The 21,732-nt window shown below is 38.1% G+C and overlaps 1 protein-coding gene across 4 annotated transcripts; it reads right to left on the bottom strand.

Moving 5' to 3' along the window:
• Positions 1-4,529: 4,529 nt before the first annotated feature.
• Positions 4,530-21,042, bottom strand: FAM204A (family with sequence similarity 204 member A). 4 transcript variants are annotated; one of them, XM_066190845.1, is made up of 8 exons: positions 20,993-21,042; positions 20,162-20,472; positions 19,129-19,219; positions 18,567-18,600; positions 17,891-17,993; positions 16,086-16,175; positions 5,241-5,347; positions 4,530-4,898 (listed from the first exon to the last, which is right to left on the bottom strand). In XM_066190845.1, the coding sequence occupies exons 2-8, from the start codon at positions 20,393-20,395 to the stop codon at positions 4,847-4,849; spliced, it is 711 nt and encodes a 236-aa protein (XP_066046942.1). In that variant the 5' UTR covers positions 20,396-20,472; positions 20,993-21,042; the 3' UTR covers positions 4,530-4,846. The 4 variants fall into 4 exon arrangements, with proteins under 4 accessions (XP_066046942.1, XP_066046943.1, XP_066046940.1 ...); XM_066190846.1 differs by having other exon boundaries at positions 17,891-17,990; positions 20,776-21,025; XM_066190843.1 differs by having other exon boundaries at positions 20,776-21,024.
• Positions 21,043-21,732: the final 690 nt, after the last annotated feature.

The following is a 21,732-nucleotide window of genomic DNA, read 5'->3' as shown; positions in this document are numbered from 1 at the left end:
GTACCAGTAGAGGCCAATTGGTGTTTCAGTATTAAAGATCCGATAAGGTCAGTGACCACTTCTCCACAGAGAAATCCTCAAAATACCCTAAACACTATTTAGCTAAGAGAGTCCACAGGCAGCATTACACTTTGCTTGGTATCTGAACTTGCTGTTAGGGCTGCATGAATGTATTGCTCATTTCAGAGAGGCTGTGGAAAAAAAGGATGGACAAAATTCCCTCTCTGGCCACCAGAAAGCAGTCAGTTCTCATTTGGGTAAAAATCCTTATTTCTGTATCTATCTTTTCTCTTAGATCGTACGCATTTTCCTGAGTTACAGCAAAAGCTGCCAAAGGCTGACTCATTAGGACACATAACATGGAAATACAAATGCACATTTCAATCTGTGGTCACTTCATGCCAGCCTGCAGTCACTTCCATCTGTGAGTCAGGCAGCCAGCACACCTGGGAAACTCCAAGAGAAATGAACATACTATTTAAGTCAGGATAATGATTCAGTATCAGAGAATGAGCACGACAAGCACAATCACATGTAAAATAGGTAGAACTCCCTTTAAAAAGCTGGCTGTTTGCATTTCTTAGTGTCTGTTTAACTCCCATGCTTTTTCAGGGCAAAATGTTTTATTCCAGATCCAATTACAAGTAAAGAAATAGAAACCTCTCAACTCTGTTACGATCCAACAGAAACCGGGAAGACAAGATTTGATGGTAAAATAAACACAGCTGGAGACAGATCAAAGCAATGCAGGCATTTCTCAACAAGAAAGATGACAACTTTTCTCAAATGAAATTCAGGCTTTTACTTACTCTTGCGATGCTCAGAACATCTGCATTCAATATCACAGCTCTTTTACTCTCTCGGTGGGACAGATGGTCACGAGGTGCCCAATTCCCAAAGACTTTCAAAGAGGTTTAGGCACCTGCCACAAAATTGTTCAAGACTGATTTCTCTCTGTTATTCTCAGCTTTGACAAAGCAAACCAGGAGATTCCTTCCACTTGCCACTTTGCTGCCAGCCAGTTTGCCCTCACATAAATTGCTCGACCTCTGTACTCCTCTTTTTAGCCACTCCATTTGTGAAGTAAAAATACCACCCTATTATTAACATATTGAATATTTTTAAAGATGCTTTGAGCTTGCATTAAAGGTACACTATAGACACATCCGTACCAAAATGACCAACGTTCAAAAATAACAGGAAAAATACTTGTTGGTGGATTAGCTACATATGATCAATGCCAAATAAAAATCTACTCTGGTTTTGCTAAGGTCACTTAGTGCTGTGCAATTCTCATGAGGTAAATATTTTTGAAAGTGGGGAATGCTTTGAGATTAAGCAATACATTACAGTTTTTGATCAAATGCCAAAAGCCATAGGTGAATAGGAAACAGACATCAGTAATTACAGTTCGTACTTCAGCTATTTCAAAACCCCTTGCTTCAATGAGCAAGTATTAACTGGACAGACACTCCTTCACAAATTAGAGGCTGCAAAGACTTATTACACACCACATTTATCTTTGAAACTTGTCCAACAGAATTAAACTAAAAAAATAATGATACAGATTATGGTTGCAGGCAAAAAACTATTAAAACTCTAACAACTATATATATGTTTTTATCTGTCAAACTGTCCCTGCAGCCACTCTTTGGTTAAGGAGCTCAGGAATGCAGTATTAAGAAATACAAGTAATTGTATTAGTATGCTGCTGTCAAACTTCAAACTGGCTGTATTTTATCACAGGGACCGATAAAAGAATTTCTCGTGTAGGCCTTAAAACACAATAGAATTGCAAGAACATGAGATGGGAGCAGAAATGAAGACATGGCACCCAAGTGAGAAGTGTTCAAGGAGCATCAACACTGCTCAGTGAAACTGTGCACAGTCATCCAACTTGACATTTTTAGAGCTCGTGAAAACCCCAAAGCAAACCCCTCACCCTGGCACAGCACCTGAGTGACCAGCCCAGTTCAGAGGCCAGACTGACAAAGCCAGACCCAAAACAGAGCGAGGCTGGAGCAGGCCAGGATGCTCCAGAGACAGCCTTGCTCAAACAACAACAGAAATTGTGAGAGCACATTCTCCTTCCCAGTTTCTTGGTTTACTGCAGAGAGCCACACTTGGGAAGCTACACAATTTTTCCTCAAAAGACTCGATGCTAACTCAGCATATCCAAGACAGTACCATGAGTGGTGTTGGATGAAATATGAAATTGTGGTGGAGAAAAAAATTGAGGCAAAACTAGTGCATGCATTTATGTTTTTCAGGACTTCTGAGAGGGAGGAAGCACTTTTGCGAGGCTGCCTTTAAACTTTTGCCCAGCTCAAGATAACATCAAATGAACTTCTAATAAATATCTGGCTTCACAACAGATTTGTACTGATATTTATAAATTAAGTACATTTCTGTAGATTGGTAATTCCAGTCAGACAAGGAGATACCGCAAACTTTTCATCTGCTAAAAGAATTATTATTACATCTCAAATTTAGTTCAGTGTAAGAGGTTATACATTTAAGCTGATTAAAAAGCTTTCAGTTAACTAAAACAAGCATTTGGATCGGTTTAATACTGTTAAACAGGAAACATTAAGTCTCAGAGTGCACTTTTACTTGTTTGGCGAAAATTTACATCAAAATCTACTTGTTTACAAAATTTACATTAGACCAAAATTAATAATAATAAAAAAAGATGTCAGCACAACTCAAGACATTTAAAAACAGAGCAGCAATTTAGGAGGATGATTATTAGAAGTACGGTTCTGCATTCATTTATTTCTTACATATTTATATGAACTTTATACAGCTGTATTAGGCTTTTGTATTTTCCCTGCTAGAGATTTTTGAACATGGTATACTTCTGGAAGTCAACTAATATTTTAAGCAAACATTTTTGGTGGATAAAAAGGTTTGAAATGTGGCCATTTTTAAATTCATCACACAAGTGACCCAATACAAATATTCTGCATACTTCCTAAACAGTTCCATTATTAATGACCTAACAAAACTAATTGATTTAGTGTAAAATATTACAGGTATGGACTTTGGCAATTGCTGTTTTTTGAGGGCTTGGGTTTCTGTTAAAGCACATTTTCAAAACAAAGAACACTGATCCTTGCAATTAGATCAAGACCTTGATTCGACAAATACTGTTACTCTTAAGAGCAATTACTGCAGAAAAGAAAATAGCTTATTTAGTAAAAGATACTTTAAAGTTTAATGGAATGCTGCTGGTGTGTTTGGCATTAATTATCAGCATCATTCTACCTTTCAGTATACAACAAAGGCCAACTGTGTCTAACACCCATCTTCCAGATGCTTAAAAAACCCCCCAGAAATTAGGGGCAGAGTGTCTGTAACTTCTGGGGAGAACATTTGGAACTGAGAAAGATCCTGATGTAGGGTCATGGTGTAACCCATGTGTTTACACATGCAAACATGCAATTTACCTTTACAACCACTTCACTAGAGATAGCACTTGCTTCCTTCCACACAAAAGTTTGCAAAGCAATGAAGTTTGTAAACCATAGTGTGAGATTTATGATGTTATACTGCAGAAACCTGTTTAGCCCCCAATTTACAATCCTGGCAATTGTATTCAACTCTGTCATCATAACTAATTACAGCTAACTGCAGATTTCCATATTGCAAACTCTCATCTGTGTGAAAGAAATATGATGTTAAAAAAAAAAAAAATCAAATATCCCGAGGGCTAATGAACAAAAATGTACTATTCCATCTTGGACTGCAAACCTGAACTCTTCGAATTGCTGCTGTAAAACTTCAAATTGCTATTTGTTGGCAAGTTGTTTTAGCCCCAAGTACTTACACAGTAAATCACCATTACACTAATACCATACCTTTGGCCTGAAACATATTAATCTTGGTTAACAATAACTGACATTTACATTACCAATTCAATTCAGGCATTGTGGTGACTAAACATATATGCAAGAGCTTCGGGGAGAAAAGTTATTAGTTTTGAATGTGTACCTACTTTTCACTGAGACCAATCTTGAAGAAACATTATCATCAATTCTTGTTATAATCTTATAACATAAACATTCAAATCCTAATTGATCTGTAAAACATTTGACTTTGAGTAATATCTGCATTTGTATCTTGGGTGCAGTTAACTGTACAACGTAACAGTTCAGACATTTTTCCAAGATAAGTATTTATATATTTTTATCTGGGGCTTTTAAAACCTGTGTTCCTAGGAAGGAAAGAAAACTGGGAATCTGAAATATTGTGAAGAACATGTACCCAGGAAATGACCTCACCTTCCAGCAGAGGGAGGATGGACTTTTTTCAGGTTTTTTTTTTTGGTGCATGTTTATATTTACTAAAGCCATAAATGTCTTTGGTTTAAAAAAGATAGGTTGGGTTTGCTCTTTATTTAGTGTCTTCCCCCAACTTTCAAGCAGCAGAGAAGTATTTACACTGCATTAAGTCTGTGTAGCCCCAGAAGCAAACACACCCCTCTCCTTATACCCACACATTATATTTGCAGTACAGCACAAAACACATTTGGACCAAGGATTTTATTTCAACTTCAGAGAGTTTTCTACCAGACTCCAAATTCATCCTGAAATGAGTTATCTTTAGTTTTCATATCTAGGAGGAAAATTTTACACAGTATTGATGTTTAGATAGCATTTTTGCTGTCTTATTTAAAAGAGAGTGCCAAAACAAGATAGTGCAGTTTAAAAGCATTAAGATAAATACAAGGCATTTGATGTGTTCTGTTTTGTTTTGGGGGGTTTTATGTTTAGATTTAGTAAGTTGCCCACAAAAATTCTTCAAGTAACAACAGGTATTTGACTCCTGAGGGAAACAGGATGGATTACATGTATCCCATGTTGCTTTTTGTTTCCCATCTTTTCTTGGCTTCAAATCTGAAACAGAGCATAAAACTCACATTAGGAATGATGAGTGTATGAGTTTCAGGTATTTAACCATATTATTCTTAACAACAAAATAAAAACTTATTTTTAATACTGTAATAAAGACATGAAGACAGATCCATACAACCTCCACATTTTATTTCTGATAAAGCCTCTGTATTTAAGTCTGATACACTCCTAAAAAAAGCCCACCAAAACCCAACAAGGTTAAACTAAACAAATACGATTAGCACAAGCCTATTTCAACTAAGAAAACATTTAACTGAGATTGTATTGTACACACTTAGTGCCAATGAAACCACAAATGTTTAATTCCATTCTCAAATGACTTACCCCCAAGCAAGCTTCTTTTTCTTTTGAGCTTCTTGGGCAGCCTCTGCTTCTTGCTTGGCTTTTACGAAGTTGCGGCAAGCGGCAGCTTTGGCAATTTTCACACCAAGCTAAGACATGAAAAGGAACAAAGGAAAACTGATTAGATGCAAATGGCTCATATGAAATTTAAGCCTCACAAATTACGTGGTCTGATATTGTTTCTCCAAAGTCCATAGATACTAAAATATCTTTCAAAATATTAGGCTGATGATGCACTGTTAGACTGGACAAACAAGAACGTCTCTTGAGGGAAATACAAAGGCGTAGGATCCTGGGGCAAGCAATCCCTTTCACCAAAGCCTTCATTTTCAAAAACAAAAGGAAAGGGCAACAGCTCACTGGATCCTTTTGTTTGCTTGTTTTACATAGACAGACATATCCAAATACACAGTCTCCATTATTAGGACCAGTCTGTGACCTCAGCTATGCTAACACAACAGAATCAGGTCTTACCAGTGTCAAAAACACCCAAAAAGACACTTTTTATACAGGAAGAGCTGCTACCACCACACATTTTTCTGTAGAACCATTAGACACGTTTCAATCACTCTGTCCAAAAATAAACAATGCAGTGTCCTTAGTGTCTATCTTCACACTACAAGCTTTTAGATTGCAAGGGTATGATATGCCAGCTTTCCACGCAGGTGAATACCACTTCCATAAACTCATTCAAACTGTGAGAATTAAGTTCCCTTTAGTGAATGTCGAGCACAGGAGGGGAAAGGCAGGGGATAGTAAAGTAAAAAAGATAGAAGAAGGTACAGTGAACTATGACCAGTTTATTTCCCTTAATCAGCATTCATAATTTGTAGTTACATTTTGTGGTTGCTGCCTTGACTTGACATTATGACTTATGAAGGAATTCATTCTCAGAAGTTACTGCTATTCTCCAAGACAAGCATGCAATTCATTTGCCGCAAATTGCACAAACTGATGTGGACAAACAGGTTTTCTTCCAATCCACACCCAAACCTATTGAAATTAGCAAACAGTTTCTGACTGGATATTCTAAATCATCCCCAAAATCTCATGAGAGCATCAAAGAATGGGAGACCCAAGGGGAAGAACACTCTTTAACACTCTGGCTGAAGTTCCACTATTAATAGCAATATACTTGAATAATCTGCAGCATCTGTGCACACAAATATTTACTCTGAGAAACGCTTTATCTAGGTAAGATGAGAGAGAACTCAAGAACACATCTGCAGGCGTAGATGTACTGACACATTTTTCACAACTATCCCATCAAACACAAAAAAGGTAGTTTAACATTTTATTACCAAAGGAAAAAAAAAAAAAAAACCCAACCCAGCATCACTACAAGCTCTTCTACCTTATGGTCCTCTCAGGGCTCAAGAACGAAGAAAGGAGCCTTACTGCAGCAGCCTTTAAAGAAAGGCAGCAAGCACAACATCAGCTTGGGCTTTGTTTGAGGCTCTAAACGCTGGCAACACAAGCAGTTAGGAGCTGAGCATAACAGCTTAAAAGGAAAATAGTTATTTTCATAAACATAACATTTAAAAAGGAAATCTCATCTACTATCCGCATGTGTTATAAGGTTACAACTATGTACCTTTGGAATCATCTTGATGCACAAAATACTGTGACCAGTTACTTCAAAACTTTTATATTATCTACATAAATTTCCCCTAGCATTAACATTTTTTATTAACAGTAAATCAGTGCCGACATCCGAACTGCTAAATTTCAGGTCAAAGACTAGAACATAACATTCCTTTATTTGCATTGTCACTTCATATTTAAGGGCAGCTATTAACCTTAATATAATCACAGTATAAAAATGCTTAAGAAAACTCACCTAAAATATTCAAAAGATGTTTACTTTTAAATTGAAACAGGAGTAATGATTAGTTTAAACAATAGAGCAATCTGATGGCTTAAGTAAGTCAGCACAACCGTGCCTTTATTAGAGGTATTTTACCTCCTAACACTTGAAAATTAACTTTTGCTGGGCGATGACTAACAGAACCTCCTTAAAATCTATTTAGTGGCCTATTGAGCACCTATACACATACAAATATACACAAGTCAGCTTTAAACAAGTGTAGCAGAAAAATGTTTTTGTCTGCATTTTTTGGAAGACAGAATGAGTTCTTCCACCTTTGAAAAGTACAGAAAAAAATGGGACAATAAGATCCTCTGCAGTGTATGTGGAAGTAAAAACAGAAGCATTTTGCAGCATTGTTATAATTTCTAGGCTACACAGAGTCAAATTTTCAAGTCATGAAAACCAATGTTGCATATAAACACACACAAACATTTTAACCAGATTAAATGTCTTCTGCTCCCACCCAAACCCAGACATACATCTTCACTCCCTGCTCCCCCCCAAAAGAAATCCATAAAAGCTTGGTCAATGGATTTTACATTAAAAAAAAAAAAAAAACACCACACTAACATTTCAGGTCATCAGATAACTCAATAAAATACAATCTTAAAAGAAGTAAGAAAGCATGAATAAGAATATATACAACAATTTCTTGTGTAGTCAAAGTATCAGCATTTTCCATATAGAACATCCAATATTTTGCTGCATTTTAATTAAGGTGTCTAAACATTATCACAAAGAACTGCAAATTGGTCAGAGCACGCAGTAAGGAAAATTAAGCTCTAAAGGCTTTTTATCACCATATTTCAGGAACCAAGGGTGTAAAATGTTCTAATTTGGGATATATTAAAAGCCATAAAAGGTCTTTCAAAAAGATTAATGGTACTTTGCTTGGATTTAAGATAAGGGCTTTAGCTGGTTGGAAAAGCAGGGCCCTGGCTAGACCCTTGAGGCATTCATCTTTACAGCCACTTGGAAGATTTGTAAAAGCGTCTGCATAACCTCAAGCAAACGCACTGCGACATTTTTTTTTTTTTTTTAAATTCCTTTCAATTTTACAGGTTTAAAGTGTGTAAATTATACTGGGTAGTAAAGCTGATATAATGGTTCATCCTTGTAACACTGTATATATGTGTATTTTGAGACAAACTTAAAAAACAACTTAGTTTCAATAGGGGCAAAGCCGTTTCCATGTTAAAGTTGCCCAATAATCATGTCAAATATCTTACTCTAGATGTTCAATGCAGCAGAAATGAAAATTTCCTACTCATCTGAAATTGTTACCTTGTAACAAATATCTGAAGCTTGGCTTCTTTTTGAACACTTTCAAGGCATTTATTTAAAAATACCAATTATCATACTTTAACTTTTTATGGAATAACAGGTCTGTATGAAAAATATTTGTGCCATTCTCTTTTGTTCTTTAATTAAACGAAAACAGATGTTTTCTGAAGTAAAGCGGAACCATTACTGGAGTACTTAAAGTGTTAAGGTCTTTAATTTTTATATCAGTTTGGTCTACAATTCCTGATTGTCTTTACTCAAGCTCAACATTAATGTCAAGCAAGTTACCTAGGAGACGAAAGAGATCAAAGAGACAAAAAACCCTCAAATGTCTGATTAATCAAGCCTGCAAACAGCTTATTTCTTTTAGCCTGCATGCAAGTATGAAAATGAGATTCTGGGAGCCGTACATTGTGCAGATTTGTTCATTCTTATCAGAACAAAGCCAGCGGCAGCTTATTTCATGGATCATTGGCACTGTCATCAGTGCTACACAGAACGGGTGACAGCTCCTCATTTTGAGGCTTGAACAAAATTAGCAAAAAGTCGGCACAAATTAGCCTCTCATCTTTTTAGTAATATGACATTATTCATTTACTTTTTATCCAATTTTTAATTTTTTCCTTGTCAGCTATCCCTTTCTAGTGTTTCTTGCACAGCATCATAAAACACTTTTAAAACAAGCAAAGAAATGGCTGAAGTTGAAATAGAATGTAAAGTTCAGGCAGAAGAGTAAACATTTTTATTAAGTTGCAACAGAACCTACTGTAACTTCCAGAAAACTTCCTTGCAAATCAGGACATTTAACACTGAATATCACAAAGCAAAGACTTGTCTTTAAGATAGGACTGTAAAATGCAAACGCTGAGTGACACAAGTACTGAGACAACGGAACCAAGAACTGCTCCAGAAATACTGAGATATGAAATACAAAATATTAAACCCACAAAAGCTCCAACAAAACATCTATATTCAAACAGGTCCTGAAATATCCTATGATCACGGCAGAGAAGCCAAACAGCCTTTTAATACAGTGTTACAGTTTCTCATCAAATATGAATCTAGTTATTTCAGGCTCGCCTCTAGCAATGATTTTCTCCTTTTATGTTATGGAATGTTATCCATTGCTGACGTATATAAAATATATAAAGCAAACAAGAATACTGAGTGGATTTTGCAGTGAAAATTGTCCCCTTTCAATGATGTGCTCAACTTCCCCTGTAAAATACTTTGTAATACCTTTGTTGTATTTTTATGCTGTGTATTACAACATCAAATTATATTTGGATGACACAGTAATGGAGCAAGGACAGAAAACTGTTCTAATATTAAGCTCTTTGCTAGACTTAAACATTTAAATGCAAGTAATTTCCTCCATTCATGAGAAAACACAGCATTAAAAAATTAACCATAAGCTGTTAGATGCTTTACAGAGCCCCCTTATAACAAAGGCAGTTTTAAAAAAAGAACTGTAGTACTGTTTTCAGCAATTTCTTTATCTCTGTTCTTCTAAGTAAGAAAGCTTATTAACAAGCTTTGAACTTAAAATCACATTTACAATAATGTGCCATCAACAGTTTTATAAGCTAATTAGAAAAAAAGATTAATTAATGACTGGCTGCTAATAAAATGGCAATCATGAAGAAAGAAACCAAGGGTGCTAAGCTTCAACTACCACCAATTAAGAGCTAATTACAAACAAATTATATATGTGTTTTGCTGTGGGCTTTAATTTACTAAAATGGTTTTAATTAAAAGAGAAAACATGCTGATTAATTGAACTGCAGAAAAAATCTACAGTATAAACTGTGCTTTGTCTGTCTCTTTAATTAGACTTGTAACATCTGAAATCTTTTTTTAAGGTTTGTTAAGGAAAAGATATACATAATTAAGGGAGCATAAGAATGTAATTCTAGGTGATAACCCTGCCATGTTCCAAAGGTTAAAAGAAAACCACCTCAGTGAAGAGGAATATTTGGAAGCACCTACACTAAGGTAAGAAAGGAAATCCTTCTCAGATTAAAAAATTGCTTTTTTTTTTTTCCTCTTCTTTTTGGGGGGGGGCAGCTCTTCCACAACAATTGTTCCAAGATAATTTGTGCTTGGTTACACTCCATATAAAACTGCATCGCTTCAGGTACATAAAAACACTGTGAGAAATTGTGGACATTGCACAGAACTTAGAAATTTTATTTTACCAACAGAACAGCATCAAGTACTAACTCCTGTCCATCTCTGACAGTAATGTCATCACAATCAATCATTTCCTACCCAGATTCTCCCATGGAAATCAGTTTCCAGAGTGGTTCTCAGCAGTCATAACCAACAAACTGCCTTGTGCACTGCCCTCTCTAATTTACATGACTAGAGGTGACTTGCAGACAGGAGATACTAACCTGATCATGAGGAAATGGTCAACACTGATGCATCAAATTTTACAGACAACAGCAGGGCTGATCTTGCTGAAACATGAGGATGATATTCCAGTGAATAGCCAATTAATTTCATCAATTACAATATAGATCTTTCATTTGAGCTTGATAAAATACCAATATCCCTATAAATTGCAGCTTTTTAAGTCTTTCCCCAAAATGCCAGAAGCCACTAAGCCAAGCTCCGAGGAAGTGCTGTCAAAAAGTCTGTTAGAGACTGACAAGTGCTACAGCAATTTAGCACACTAAATTACAAAATATTTTCAAAGTTACTTTTGACAGGTAAGTCTAATATGGTCAGGATTATTTAATGGTGTTCAAGTTAAAGTCCTCAGGCTAATGTGTTCTTAGACAATATGGCACCTACCTACCAGGCAGTACACACAAAAAACACCAACAAGTGCAAAGTCTGGGTTTTAGTCAGATTAGTTCTCACAGTATTAGAGCCGTAAGAAATCTGCGTTGTGTATTTTGAGACACCAAACCATGTTCTGAGCACAAAAACACTATGAAAAAAACCTCTTTCTCTAGGGGGAAAAAAGCTTGGAAAATATATTTAAGGAGTGATAGTGGGGAATCTTTTAGATTTTTTTGGTTTACCTATTAAAATAATTTTTACAAGTCTCGGTCCAAATTGAAACTGATTTATAGCAGAGTGAAATTACCAGATATCTGCACATACCATCCTTACTCAAAGGGATAAACACATCCAGCTATGCAGAGTCACAGTGCTTCAATTTACCAACATTTATTCCTTAAAAAAATCTAGGTGGATTCCCACCAACACAGTAGGAACAGTTTAATTACACTCAAGGTAAAATTCCAAAAAGATTTTTACAAAGCATTAAAAAGTTGACGTAATTCCAAGTGTCTGTTCCCAGCTCCATATCCCAATTACCTGCTACTATTAGATCTCAGCTATCCAATCTTAAAGGCATCACCAAAAAAATCATGTCTTTTCAGCCCAGATAAATGTTTACATAAACTTTATTCTCTTAATAACTTCCATTCTAAAAGGCTCAGATTTTTTTGGGTAACTCCTACACTAACGTTAACATTTCTATTGGCATCCCTCAAGTTAAATAAGTCATCCTTAAATGCAATGTTCAAACAATGGCTATAGGTATATGCCAGTTTACATCTGAGAAGCACAGCTATAAAACATGAAGGACTCTGCCAATGCTGGAAGCCCTGGAATGTGATAACAAAGACAGCAACTGGATTCCAATAATAAACACTAACTATGCACCATGCGCACTGCAATGAACTGCTCAGTTATTTCATACTAATAATACTGTACTGCAGGTATTAAAGCAATAATCCAGTAGTCTTGAAGATCTACAGTGAATTACTGAGTATGACCCACCTGCATTATGTTGCTGCTCAACATATTTATCAAAGCAGTGTTGATCTTGGACGCTGTAACTGCATCACAGCACTGAGGTGCTCCAGCCAGAAGCTGAAGGAGCAGAGTGACTGAAGGCCTAAGTTATTCTCTACATAATGCAGAGATGCCCATATGTTTTTCAGGAAGAACTTCACTTGTGTATAAAATAATGAAATCAAGAACTTGAGGATCACCAGACCTCTGAGGGAAGCAGAACACCCCACAAGAGAACATGCTGTGGGGATGGCCAAGGATGCCATCTGCTACCCCGATGACTGACAACAGGAGACAAGGGCTAATACTTGGTGGTGAGGTTTGCCCAGAGATTAGACAAAACAGTCAGCAGTGTTATACACACAGTTCATATTTTTAATAGAAATGCAACTGCCAACAAAAAAGGGAGAACACACCAGGCAGTCTCAAAAGCTCCCTATGAATCCACCCATGCAGTCACCAGTAAATAAAGTCTCATGCAGGAGGTATTCAAGTTCTAATTCTCGCTCCAAAACCTTGAGTGCTCCTGGATTGAGAAGCTTTGCTTTAAAATCAGCATTTGTGTGTATTTGTCAAAGCAAAGAAAACAAGAAATAACACATTGCCCAAAGCCTCATTTAATGCAGAGCAGTAACATTTTCCTTAAAGAACCTGCAACAAGTACCACTTGGAAACCTGAAGACCCAAAACCTTAAAGTGGTATCATTGAGGTTTTCAGAATGTAAAAATCCATGATGCACTGACAGCTGCTAGATTATGCATATTGCCTAAGTCATCACTGATTTTAAATGAATCTGATTTTAAAAAAGCTTTTCTCACTGTGTCACAACGATGGGATATTGACAGCATCATTTTGACACTCCTTTGCTTTTTAGGACATGTTTTTACCGTATATACTCATCATCTGTTTATTTTTGGCTTCATTTCTCTAAATACTGAAGCTGCCCTATCAGTTTCACAGGCTTATAAATGTTATACATCAAAAATTAGTTTCACTTATTAAGGCAGGAAACGGCTTTAAGAACTCTGGGATCTGTGCCTCAAAGCAAAAGCTTTATCAGCAGGTTCCAGTCACTGCTTCTTGCAAAAGAAAATGGTGCCGATTAAAACCCCACACACCTGATTTCAAAAAGAACACCTAGCCACTGAACAGTTCCCACATGGCTGCGAGGGGGGCTGCACCCCAAACACCACACAGCTCTTTCTCACACACTCTCTGTCCCCAGCCCTGTAACACTGCTCAGGAAAAATGAAAACTATACATAAAGAGATGAAGTGGAGATAAAAGGACAATAATCCATCCACTCATTACTCCAGACTTCAGAAGTGTACTTCAATACAGTCACAGAACAGTTCCATGCCTGACTTGCTCACAGAGCTGTGTTGCATTTGGAAGTTAGAGGGACAACAAATAGCTGCATAATTTAAAAATTAACTCACTTCTTAGAGGCACTGTATATTAAAACGGACATTTCTGTAAATTGCTAAGAGAAGCACCAATTGAATAAATACTATGCAACATGAAAACAATATTTTATTAACTGTACTTGTACACAACAATGAGTGTTCAATCAACCTCTTTCATAATCAAATCCTCTTTTTATAGCTCTTCACTGAAACAGTCACTGTAAGAACAATTTCCTTAGAAAAAAAAAGTATTTTAAAAGATCCATTAAAAAAAAAGAGCTTCTGAAAATCACAAAGAGAAATGAACCTTGCAGTGAGCAATGGAGCACATCTTTACAAGAGCAGAGAACCCCAGTGAATTCTCATGGATTCTGCCTCGACAGAACTTCTCATGAGAGATGAAGCCAGTCATTTGAGTTTTCCTTCTTTCAACATACTATTTGTTCAGATAAACCCACTTAACCAAAACCAAGTCAAGGCTGTGAATACTAATAATGTTTCAAGCATTTTGTTTTCGGAATTACAACATGCTAATATTTGAAAGTCAACAATTTGGAGCTAATGTTGCACAAATAATAATACACTGCTGTAGCACCTGGGATATACTAGATGTTGTATAATCCCATGGCTACCAAAATCAGATAACAGTTTATCATAAATATTACAAAACCTTAAAACTTCTAACATTAATTTGTTTTTATAGTCAAACAATTTGCACTAGAACCTCAGTATGTTTTATTGATTATAATACTCCAGCCACTTTAGAGGAGATGGGATAATGGCATTTGTGAAGGAGAACAGCAAGTGTTTTTCATGTTGTACACATGAAAGGTAATAAAACAGTCAGAAGCTGGTCAGACTTAAAGGGAACATCAGGACACATTCCTACCACTGTCAATAGCTGTTATCTGTGCAGACTGAAGTTTTGTGATCACGGGTGACAAGGCAGATAAGAGTCTAGTCATTAGAAACTGCCCTGAGTGACTAAATGGAGGAGTCTAATGATTTTGTAAGAACACTCACTGAGGAACAGTTTCTTTTACCTCACCTCAGAGAACCTTAAGAACTATATTTCCCACTTCAAAAGCAGTCTGTTTTTAAAGCCATCACAACATTGTAATACACTGCATTAAACAGATTTAAATCTGCAATTTTACATTAAAGCTTAGTTTAAAACACTGTATTTAAGAAACATTTAAAATATTTGTATGAAAATAAGAAGCAGTCAAAAATTTGTCTTTACTTTCCTAATCCTTTTCTAATACCTTTGAATTTTGCAAGCATATACAGTGGACAGAAAATTCCCATTACCTCTGTGAAGATGGAAGAATATGCAAGATAAAGGAATGAAAGCAAAAGTTACATAGTTATTTTTTTAGTATAAATCAAGAAGCTTTATAGTTCAAATCATACTACTTAGATGACTTAAAAAAGATTGCTTCTCCACTCACTGAAATACTACTTTTTTTTTTCTTATTTGGCTTCAAAACTATTCAACTATACTTTTATCCTACTTTTTCCTCTGCATTTTCTCCCCTGTGCACAACTACCAGTGGGGAAAACAACCTTTGTGGATTTCAGCTGTTTTTACTTCAGCTGTTACCACCTACCCTATGTGCACATATCGAACAATTTCTTAAATGAAGTTACCAGAGCTATCTGATACATTCCTCACCAGTTTAAAGTAGACCCTAAGCAGTAGATACAGATTTAAAAGCTCCCATTTCTGTGGCAGAGCACAGCTTCCAGGAAATTACTCAGCTACACCAACTAACAAGGCAACATCTTGAAAAGATTGTGTTACTCTAGGACTTGTTTTTAGGTATGTATTTATACACTGAACAATTATGGCAAGGAGAAAAAAATATCCAACATGATTCTAAGGCTACAGCAGTAGTACAGAGAGATAACCATCTACTCCCACTCTTCTTCAGAATTCTTCCAGCCATCAAGTCCTAACCCCGTGAATACTCAGAAAAACAAATATAGGCACACAACTAGGGTTTTATACATCCTTATTTGCACTAGGCTTGCTAAATCTCTACCTGTCTTCAGGATTCCCAAGCTTATGGGTGAAGTAATGCAAAAAGAATTATGAGGCACAGGGAAGGGAGCATACTAGTCCTGTCCTCTTGGCTTGCAACATGGAGAAAAATCAAAAGCTCAACACAGAAGACCAGATACCCACTCCTCTGTGTTGTGGAGTGAGCAGCAAGGCTCTAAAGCAAGGTCACTTGGGACAGTTCATGGCTCTATTTTCAATTCTCAAACACAGCTAGAACTGTCCAAGCATTGCTAGATCAGCAGCCAAGTCCTTCAATCACTGACAGGAATCTGCTCAGGAAAGGGGAAAGATGCTGCAAGCAATCCTCAGTGCTGTTTTACTCATGACACTTTTAGTCCATGTGCAAAACTCAGTGACCCCTCAGAGTTTTTGTCAGCAGCCCACTTACCTCCCGAATGGCCAATCTGTCACTCAGCTCCTCAGCCTTGGCAATGTCACCTTCAGCCACACACTTCTCTATGCTCAGCTCAAGGCCAGACTAGGGAAAAAAAAATAAAAGGTAAATACCTTTAGAACAAAAAGAACATATTTAAAAGGAGTACCTCCTTTCTAAAAATATTTCTTTCATAAAATTCTTTAAGACACTGCATAAACCTGTAATTTCTGTGCACCACAAATCACTCTGTCTGTGTATTGCAATGGACAGTATAATTAAGAATTCACTGAGAGGCTGCCTGAGCACAAATCATTGCATTAGTTCCACCTTATATGCAGGATAATACTATAGGTTAAAAAAATTACACGGGCTAGTTTATGCCTGTCACAATAAAATTTCATCTGAAGATCTGGCTTATCTTTTCCATCCCTGGAGCTTTCTGAACAAAATGTGAAATATATGTGTCAGGTAACAGGAAGAATGGCAATTACCACTGTATCGTTACAGTTCTAAGATCTTATCTTTACCCAAAAAACAGAGTTCTGGCACAAAGCCACTCCACTGTGCTAATAAATTAAAAATTCTAGCAGCCCTATGGAAAACAATGAAAGAACTTCAGGATTTAAAGGTTGTTTTCTTATTTTCAGAGGTAAACATACCATGTTTAATGGCAACACTTACAAAACAATTACAAAACATAACAATAACAAGTAACTATTTCCTGGAAATTATAGTTGTAAATGTCTGATGGAATACAGAAGGGTAGCACTGACTTCAGAATTTCACAAAAAAAACTCACTTCCATAACAAAAGACAATTTACAGCCTCACTGGTTTTAAATATTAGTGAAGCTAAGGAAAACACATTTGACAGTTCCGTAACATACACTTTTTTTAAGAGATAACAGTGGAAAAGCAAATGGAATTCTTGAGAAACAGTGATCTGCAAACACTGCATTTGAATTATTTCAGGTGGAAGATAAAAAAAAAATGCACAGTTGGAAGTTGCAGTGATGGCAAATTCTGTTGAGATGCCTTTTCTGAAAATAACGAGATGTGTCTTCCACTAGTGATAATATCCCTGAAATTACACTGAAACCATCTGCATTTTAACACTTTGGGCCTCATTCCAGATCTATCCTGAGCTCTTTAATGACACCTAAACAGCCACCAAAAGTAAGAAGCAAACAAATCTTCAAGACCTGCATGTAGAAACTTACTTTAAGAAAATGAAAAACACAAAAATTATTATAAAGGAAGCTAACTGAACATTTCATGTAATAGAACTTACAGAGAACTTTATAAGAAATACTATAGAACCAACAGTGCTACCAGAATCTCAAAATATAGTGATATTCTTAACTTATCCATCATGTGTGCCAGTTATTTCAGATATGACTAGTTACACAGTAATGTTTATGAACAGAATGTGTTATGAATCCAGCCAAAATGTACGCTAGGTTTGCCCCTTTAATCCCTGTAGCCACTGGGGTCAACTGAAGGATTTATGCGACACATTTTAAAGTTAAAACACGATGAAGCAAAACAAAAGGAAAAATCAAACAACGCATATCAAGTGTTCTGATTCTCACAACAGGAGAAAACAAAACCAGACAGGAGAGAAGCCTGGATTCTGTCCTAAAAGAAAGCACAGCAACCACTCAAGGACATTTATTTAAAAAGTTCCCAAAATCGTACTTCCTCAGAGTGACTGCATCCTTTACTCACAAACAGCCCCAGTTTTATTCCTATCTCAGTTAAGGACAAGTTCTTTTACTGCCAAACACAAGCTGACATTGCCTTTGTAATAACAGTCACCTTTTGTGGAGCCCTGCTGTCCACAGGTGATTCAAATCTATCATTGATCCCAAAGTATTGTGTAAGTTCTTTCCATTTGTCTTCATTTTCCAACTGCTGACTACTAAAAACAAACAAACAAATAAACAAACAAGTCATTACTATAACCACTTCCCTTTCCACAACTTGTAATATCCTTTTCAAAGCTAAAATAAACTCTTCCATTTGGCAGACATGGTCTTTTCACCCCTTCAGTTTTTAAATGAAGTGAAATTAATTACTCCTTCCCCTTTGTAGGTGTAATTTCACAATCTTGAAAGCAAGCTGATAGAATCATAAAACCATTTAGGTTGAAAAAGTTCTTTAAGATCAAGTCTAACCATAAACCTAACACTGCCAAGGAGGAAAATGAAGGGAAGGAGCAGGCTGAACAGAAGCTTGTATGGAGGAAGTAGGAAGAACATTAAGTCTATTAAAAGTTACATCAAATAATACATTTGATTTTTAAGATGAAGCAATAACACACCATCAGTCAATCACTAGTACAAATTCAGTCTGCCCAACAGACACTGAACAAACTTAAAAGATATTTTTCACAGTGCTTAAAGCTAGACTTTGGCTATGAATGTGGTCAAGCTTATTACAAGTTCTGCCTGCTACTAAGAGACCTCAGGTAACCCCATTGACCTGGTTATACCTGTTAGCCACTTCATCGGTCTTTCTGTGTTTTGCTAAGGGGAAAAAGAAAGAAAAAAAAATCCAACATTACACAGTGATACCCCACAGCATCCAATGAAGTTAACACAGCTCTAATTGGTCACATTTCCTTTGAAAGATCAACACACTGTGATTTTTACCCAATGATCATGTGGATTTAAACCACTCAGCTGTAAAAAACTCCTGCAATATTTGTGAAGCTTTAACCAGAATGTGCAAAAGTAAGTTTTACAGAACTACTGAAATACATTTAACCATTACAAATCAGTATTAACTGAGTGAGTTCTGCCTCATTTTTTTAAGAAGAGGACAAATCTATTACTTGCACTCTATGTAGCAATCCACAACCTCACTAAAGCCTTGCAAGTGACGTATACATCATAAAATCCTAGATGACAGCTAGAATACAATTCTTCATTTAAAAAAGAACAGCACACAAAAAAACCCCCTCAAAAACCAAAAACACCAACCCCACAAAACAGCATGTATTGGTACTAATTCAATTTGAAAAAAATAAATTCTGTTAATGATAAAAAGCCCACCTTTTCGGCGGCGCTTTCTTTTCCGGCATCTGGTTTCCTCCTTCACTTGCATCTTCATCTCACGGTGTTTCTTCTGAAGCTCCACGAATTTCTACAGGATCACGAAAAAGCAAGTCAGTATTTTTAATTTTACCCCCATTGTTAAGAAATTACTTTGAGGAATGTTTAATTATCCACAGTGCCTCGTGTTATCTGTTACATCCCAATTTATAAATCGAGACCGTGCGACTCTGACGGCGTTAAAACTGGAATTGGTGCTGATCCTTCATCACCTCTCTCTGACTTCCTGCCCTCCCTACACCCCAGGACTGCTCAGATCTGACACTTCTCTCATGGGATGTGACACAGAACAAACACACATCTGCTTGCTGTGCACTCCTGCGCTGTACCATGTGTTTTTATTGCCTAGCTGGTCGTTTGTAACCCACAAATCAGTGACAGCAAGGTCCTTACACAGCAGGCTACCTGCAAGGATTGAGGGATGAAAGAGGGCAACTGGTTTTTGACAATTCTTATTTTGAATCCAAAAAAACCCACCTCTAAAACACATTGCTTTGTTAAAGAGTTTTTTGTTTTCCTCAGTCTTTACATGTAACTGCAAATTCAGGAGGTTGTAACAAACTCTTGAGTCTGAATGCTTGCAATTAACCCCTAAAGTAAGCAGTAGGGCACACCTCCCCTTCCCAGGTATGCAGCACCCCCACAGGGGCTGAAACACTGAGCTGTAAGTCCTTACCAATGCAGAAAGCACCTACCAAGCAGCTCAGAGCCCATAAACCACTGAAAACACAAGTTTTATGCAACTGTATAGTCACGACAACTCCTTGCTGTGCTTCCAATCACCACCAAACCACCACCTAATCACTTCCTTCCTAATTTCCTGTCCACCTTGCTTTAAACAATCTAAGGTGTGCATGCTCAGATCATATTTTATCCAATTTCAGATCTGTATATTGACTACTCGACACTGAACTATTTTAATCTAAAAATCAGCCATTTGAGTACACTGCATTATGCTCGTTTGGATACATACATTCCAGATATTTACAGAAACTCCAGGAGGGCACGTTTGATATTCACTTTCTTCATCTGTCCCTGGTACAACAAGTTCACCGCTGGCATTACTTTCCTGTCCAGTTCCCTGATCTCTTTCAGTATCTTCTTTTGCATCTTGCTTTGCACAGGAATCAGGTGATTCGTCTCCATCATCAGAACTTAGATCAACATCACTTTCATTCAGTCCTGGAGGTAAGAGGCCACTCCACATCTTCCAGTTTAAGTAAGTCCAAACTACTTCAAGTCACTGCAAAGACACCAGGTCACCCATCCCAACACAAAAACAACCTGCAGAAAGGAGAAACAGAAACAGCAAAACACGTCACCAGAAATATTTCTGCTTCTCTTACATAACTATCATTACATGTTTTAGACCAGCACATTAGAAAGGTCCTAATACTTACTATTTCAGAAAGAAGACATTTTGATTACAGAGGCTGAGACCACAGCCTTTTTTTATCCCCCCACTCCTTATCCTTTAAAGTTGTGTCCCTATGCGTTTGCTTACAGCTCCTTTCAGTTTCGGGGCGACACTGCAGCAAACGCCTCCCGTGCTTCCACAGGGGCAACTCCCGGGGGCAGCACACCCACCTCCCTGCGCCGCCTCAGGGAAGAGCCCGTCCGGGGAGGCGGCAGGCCGGGGGAGCGAGGGGGACCCGCTCCGGCGGCAGAGACGCGAAGAGAACCGCGGCTCCAGGCCGGGCTAGGGGAAGGCAGTGCCCGCGGAGCCCCCGCAGTGCCGGCGGCGCTGCCGGAGCCCCCGCAGCGTCGGAGCCCCCTCAGCGCCGCCGCCCGCGGCCGTGTTTACCTGGCCGCCATCTTGGCACCGCCGGAGCACCCCGCGCGCGGATTGGGCGGGGCGGCGCAGCCAATCAGCGGGCGCGGCGGTGGCCATGGCAGCGGGGCGGGGCCGGGGTGTCCCGGGGCGGGGCCGGGGTGTCCCGGGGCGGGGCCGGGGCGGGGCCGGGGCGGGGCCGGCGGCTCTGTGAGGGCAGCGGGGCGCGGCTGAGGGGCGGCGTGTGCTGGCGGGGAGTTGTCCGAGTCTCAGAATCATTTAGCTTGGAGGAGGCCTCCGGGATCACCAAGTCCAACTTATGACCCAGCGCCTCTGTTTCAGCCAGACCGCGACACCCGGTGCTACATGCCGTCTTTCCTTGAGCATCTCCAGGGCCGGTGACTCCACCACCTCCCTGGGCAGCCCATTCCTATGTTTAGTCACCCTTTCAGTGAAAAAATTACTCGTAATGTCCAACTTAGATCTCAGTTGATCAACAGAAGGCCATTTCCTCTCATTGTATGTCTTACTCCCTGGGAGCAGAGCCCAACCTCCTCTGGCTCCAACCTCCTGTCAGGGAACTGTGGAGATTGATAAGGTCCCCCCTCGAACCTCTTTTTCTCCAGACAAAACACCCCCAGCTCCCTCAGCTGCTCCTCATCAGACTTGAGTTTCTTTCAGGAGAAGGACAAGCACCAAGCTGTACAGCAACCCTTGCTGTCATAAAGGAATGTGGGCATCTCTTCCAACAGTAAGCCTCGTAGTTAAACCAC

Source organism: Chamaea fasciata, unplaced genomic scaffold (genome assembly GCF_029207755.1).
Source record: "Chamaea fasciata isolate MVZ Bird 193981 ecotype frontalis unplaced genomic scaffold, bChaFas1.0.hap1 SCAF_9, whole genome shotgun sequence".
NCBI classification, from domain to species: domain Eukaryota; kingdom Metazoa; phylum Chordata; class Aves; order Passeriformes; family Sylviidae; genus Chamaea; species Chamaea fasciata.
Note: the sequence above shows the minus strand (reverse complement) of the source record. Positions and strands in the feature narration are given on the sequence as shown.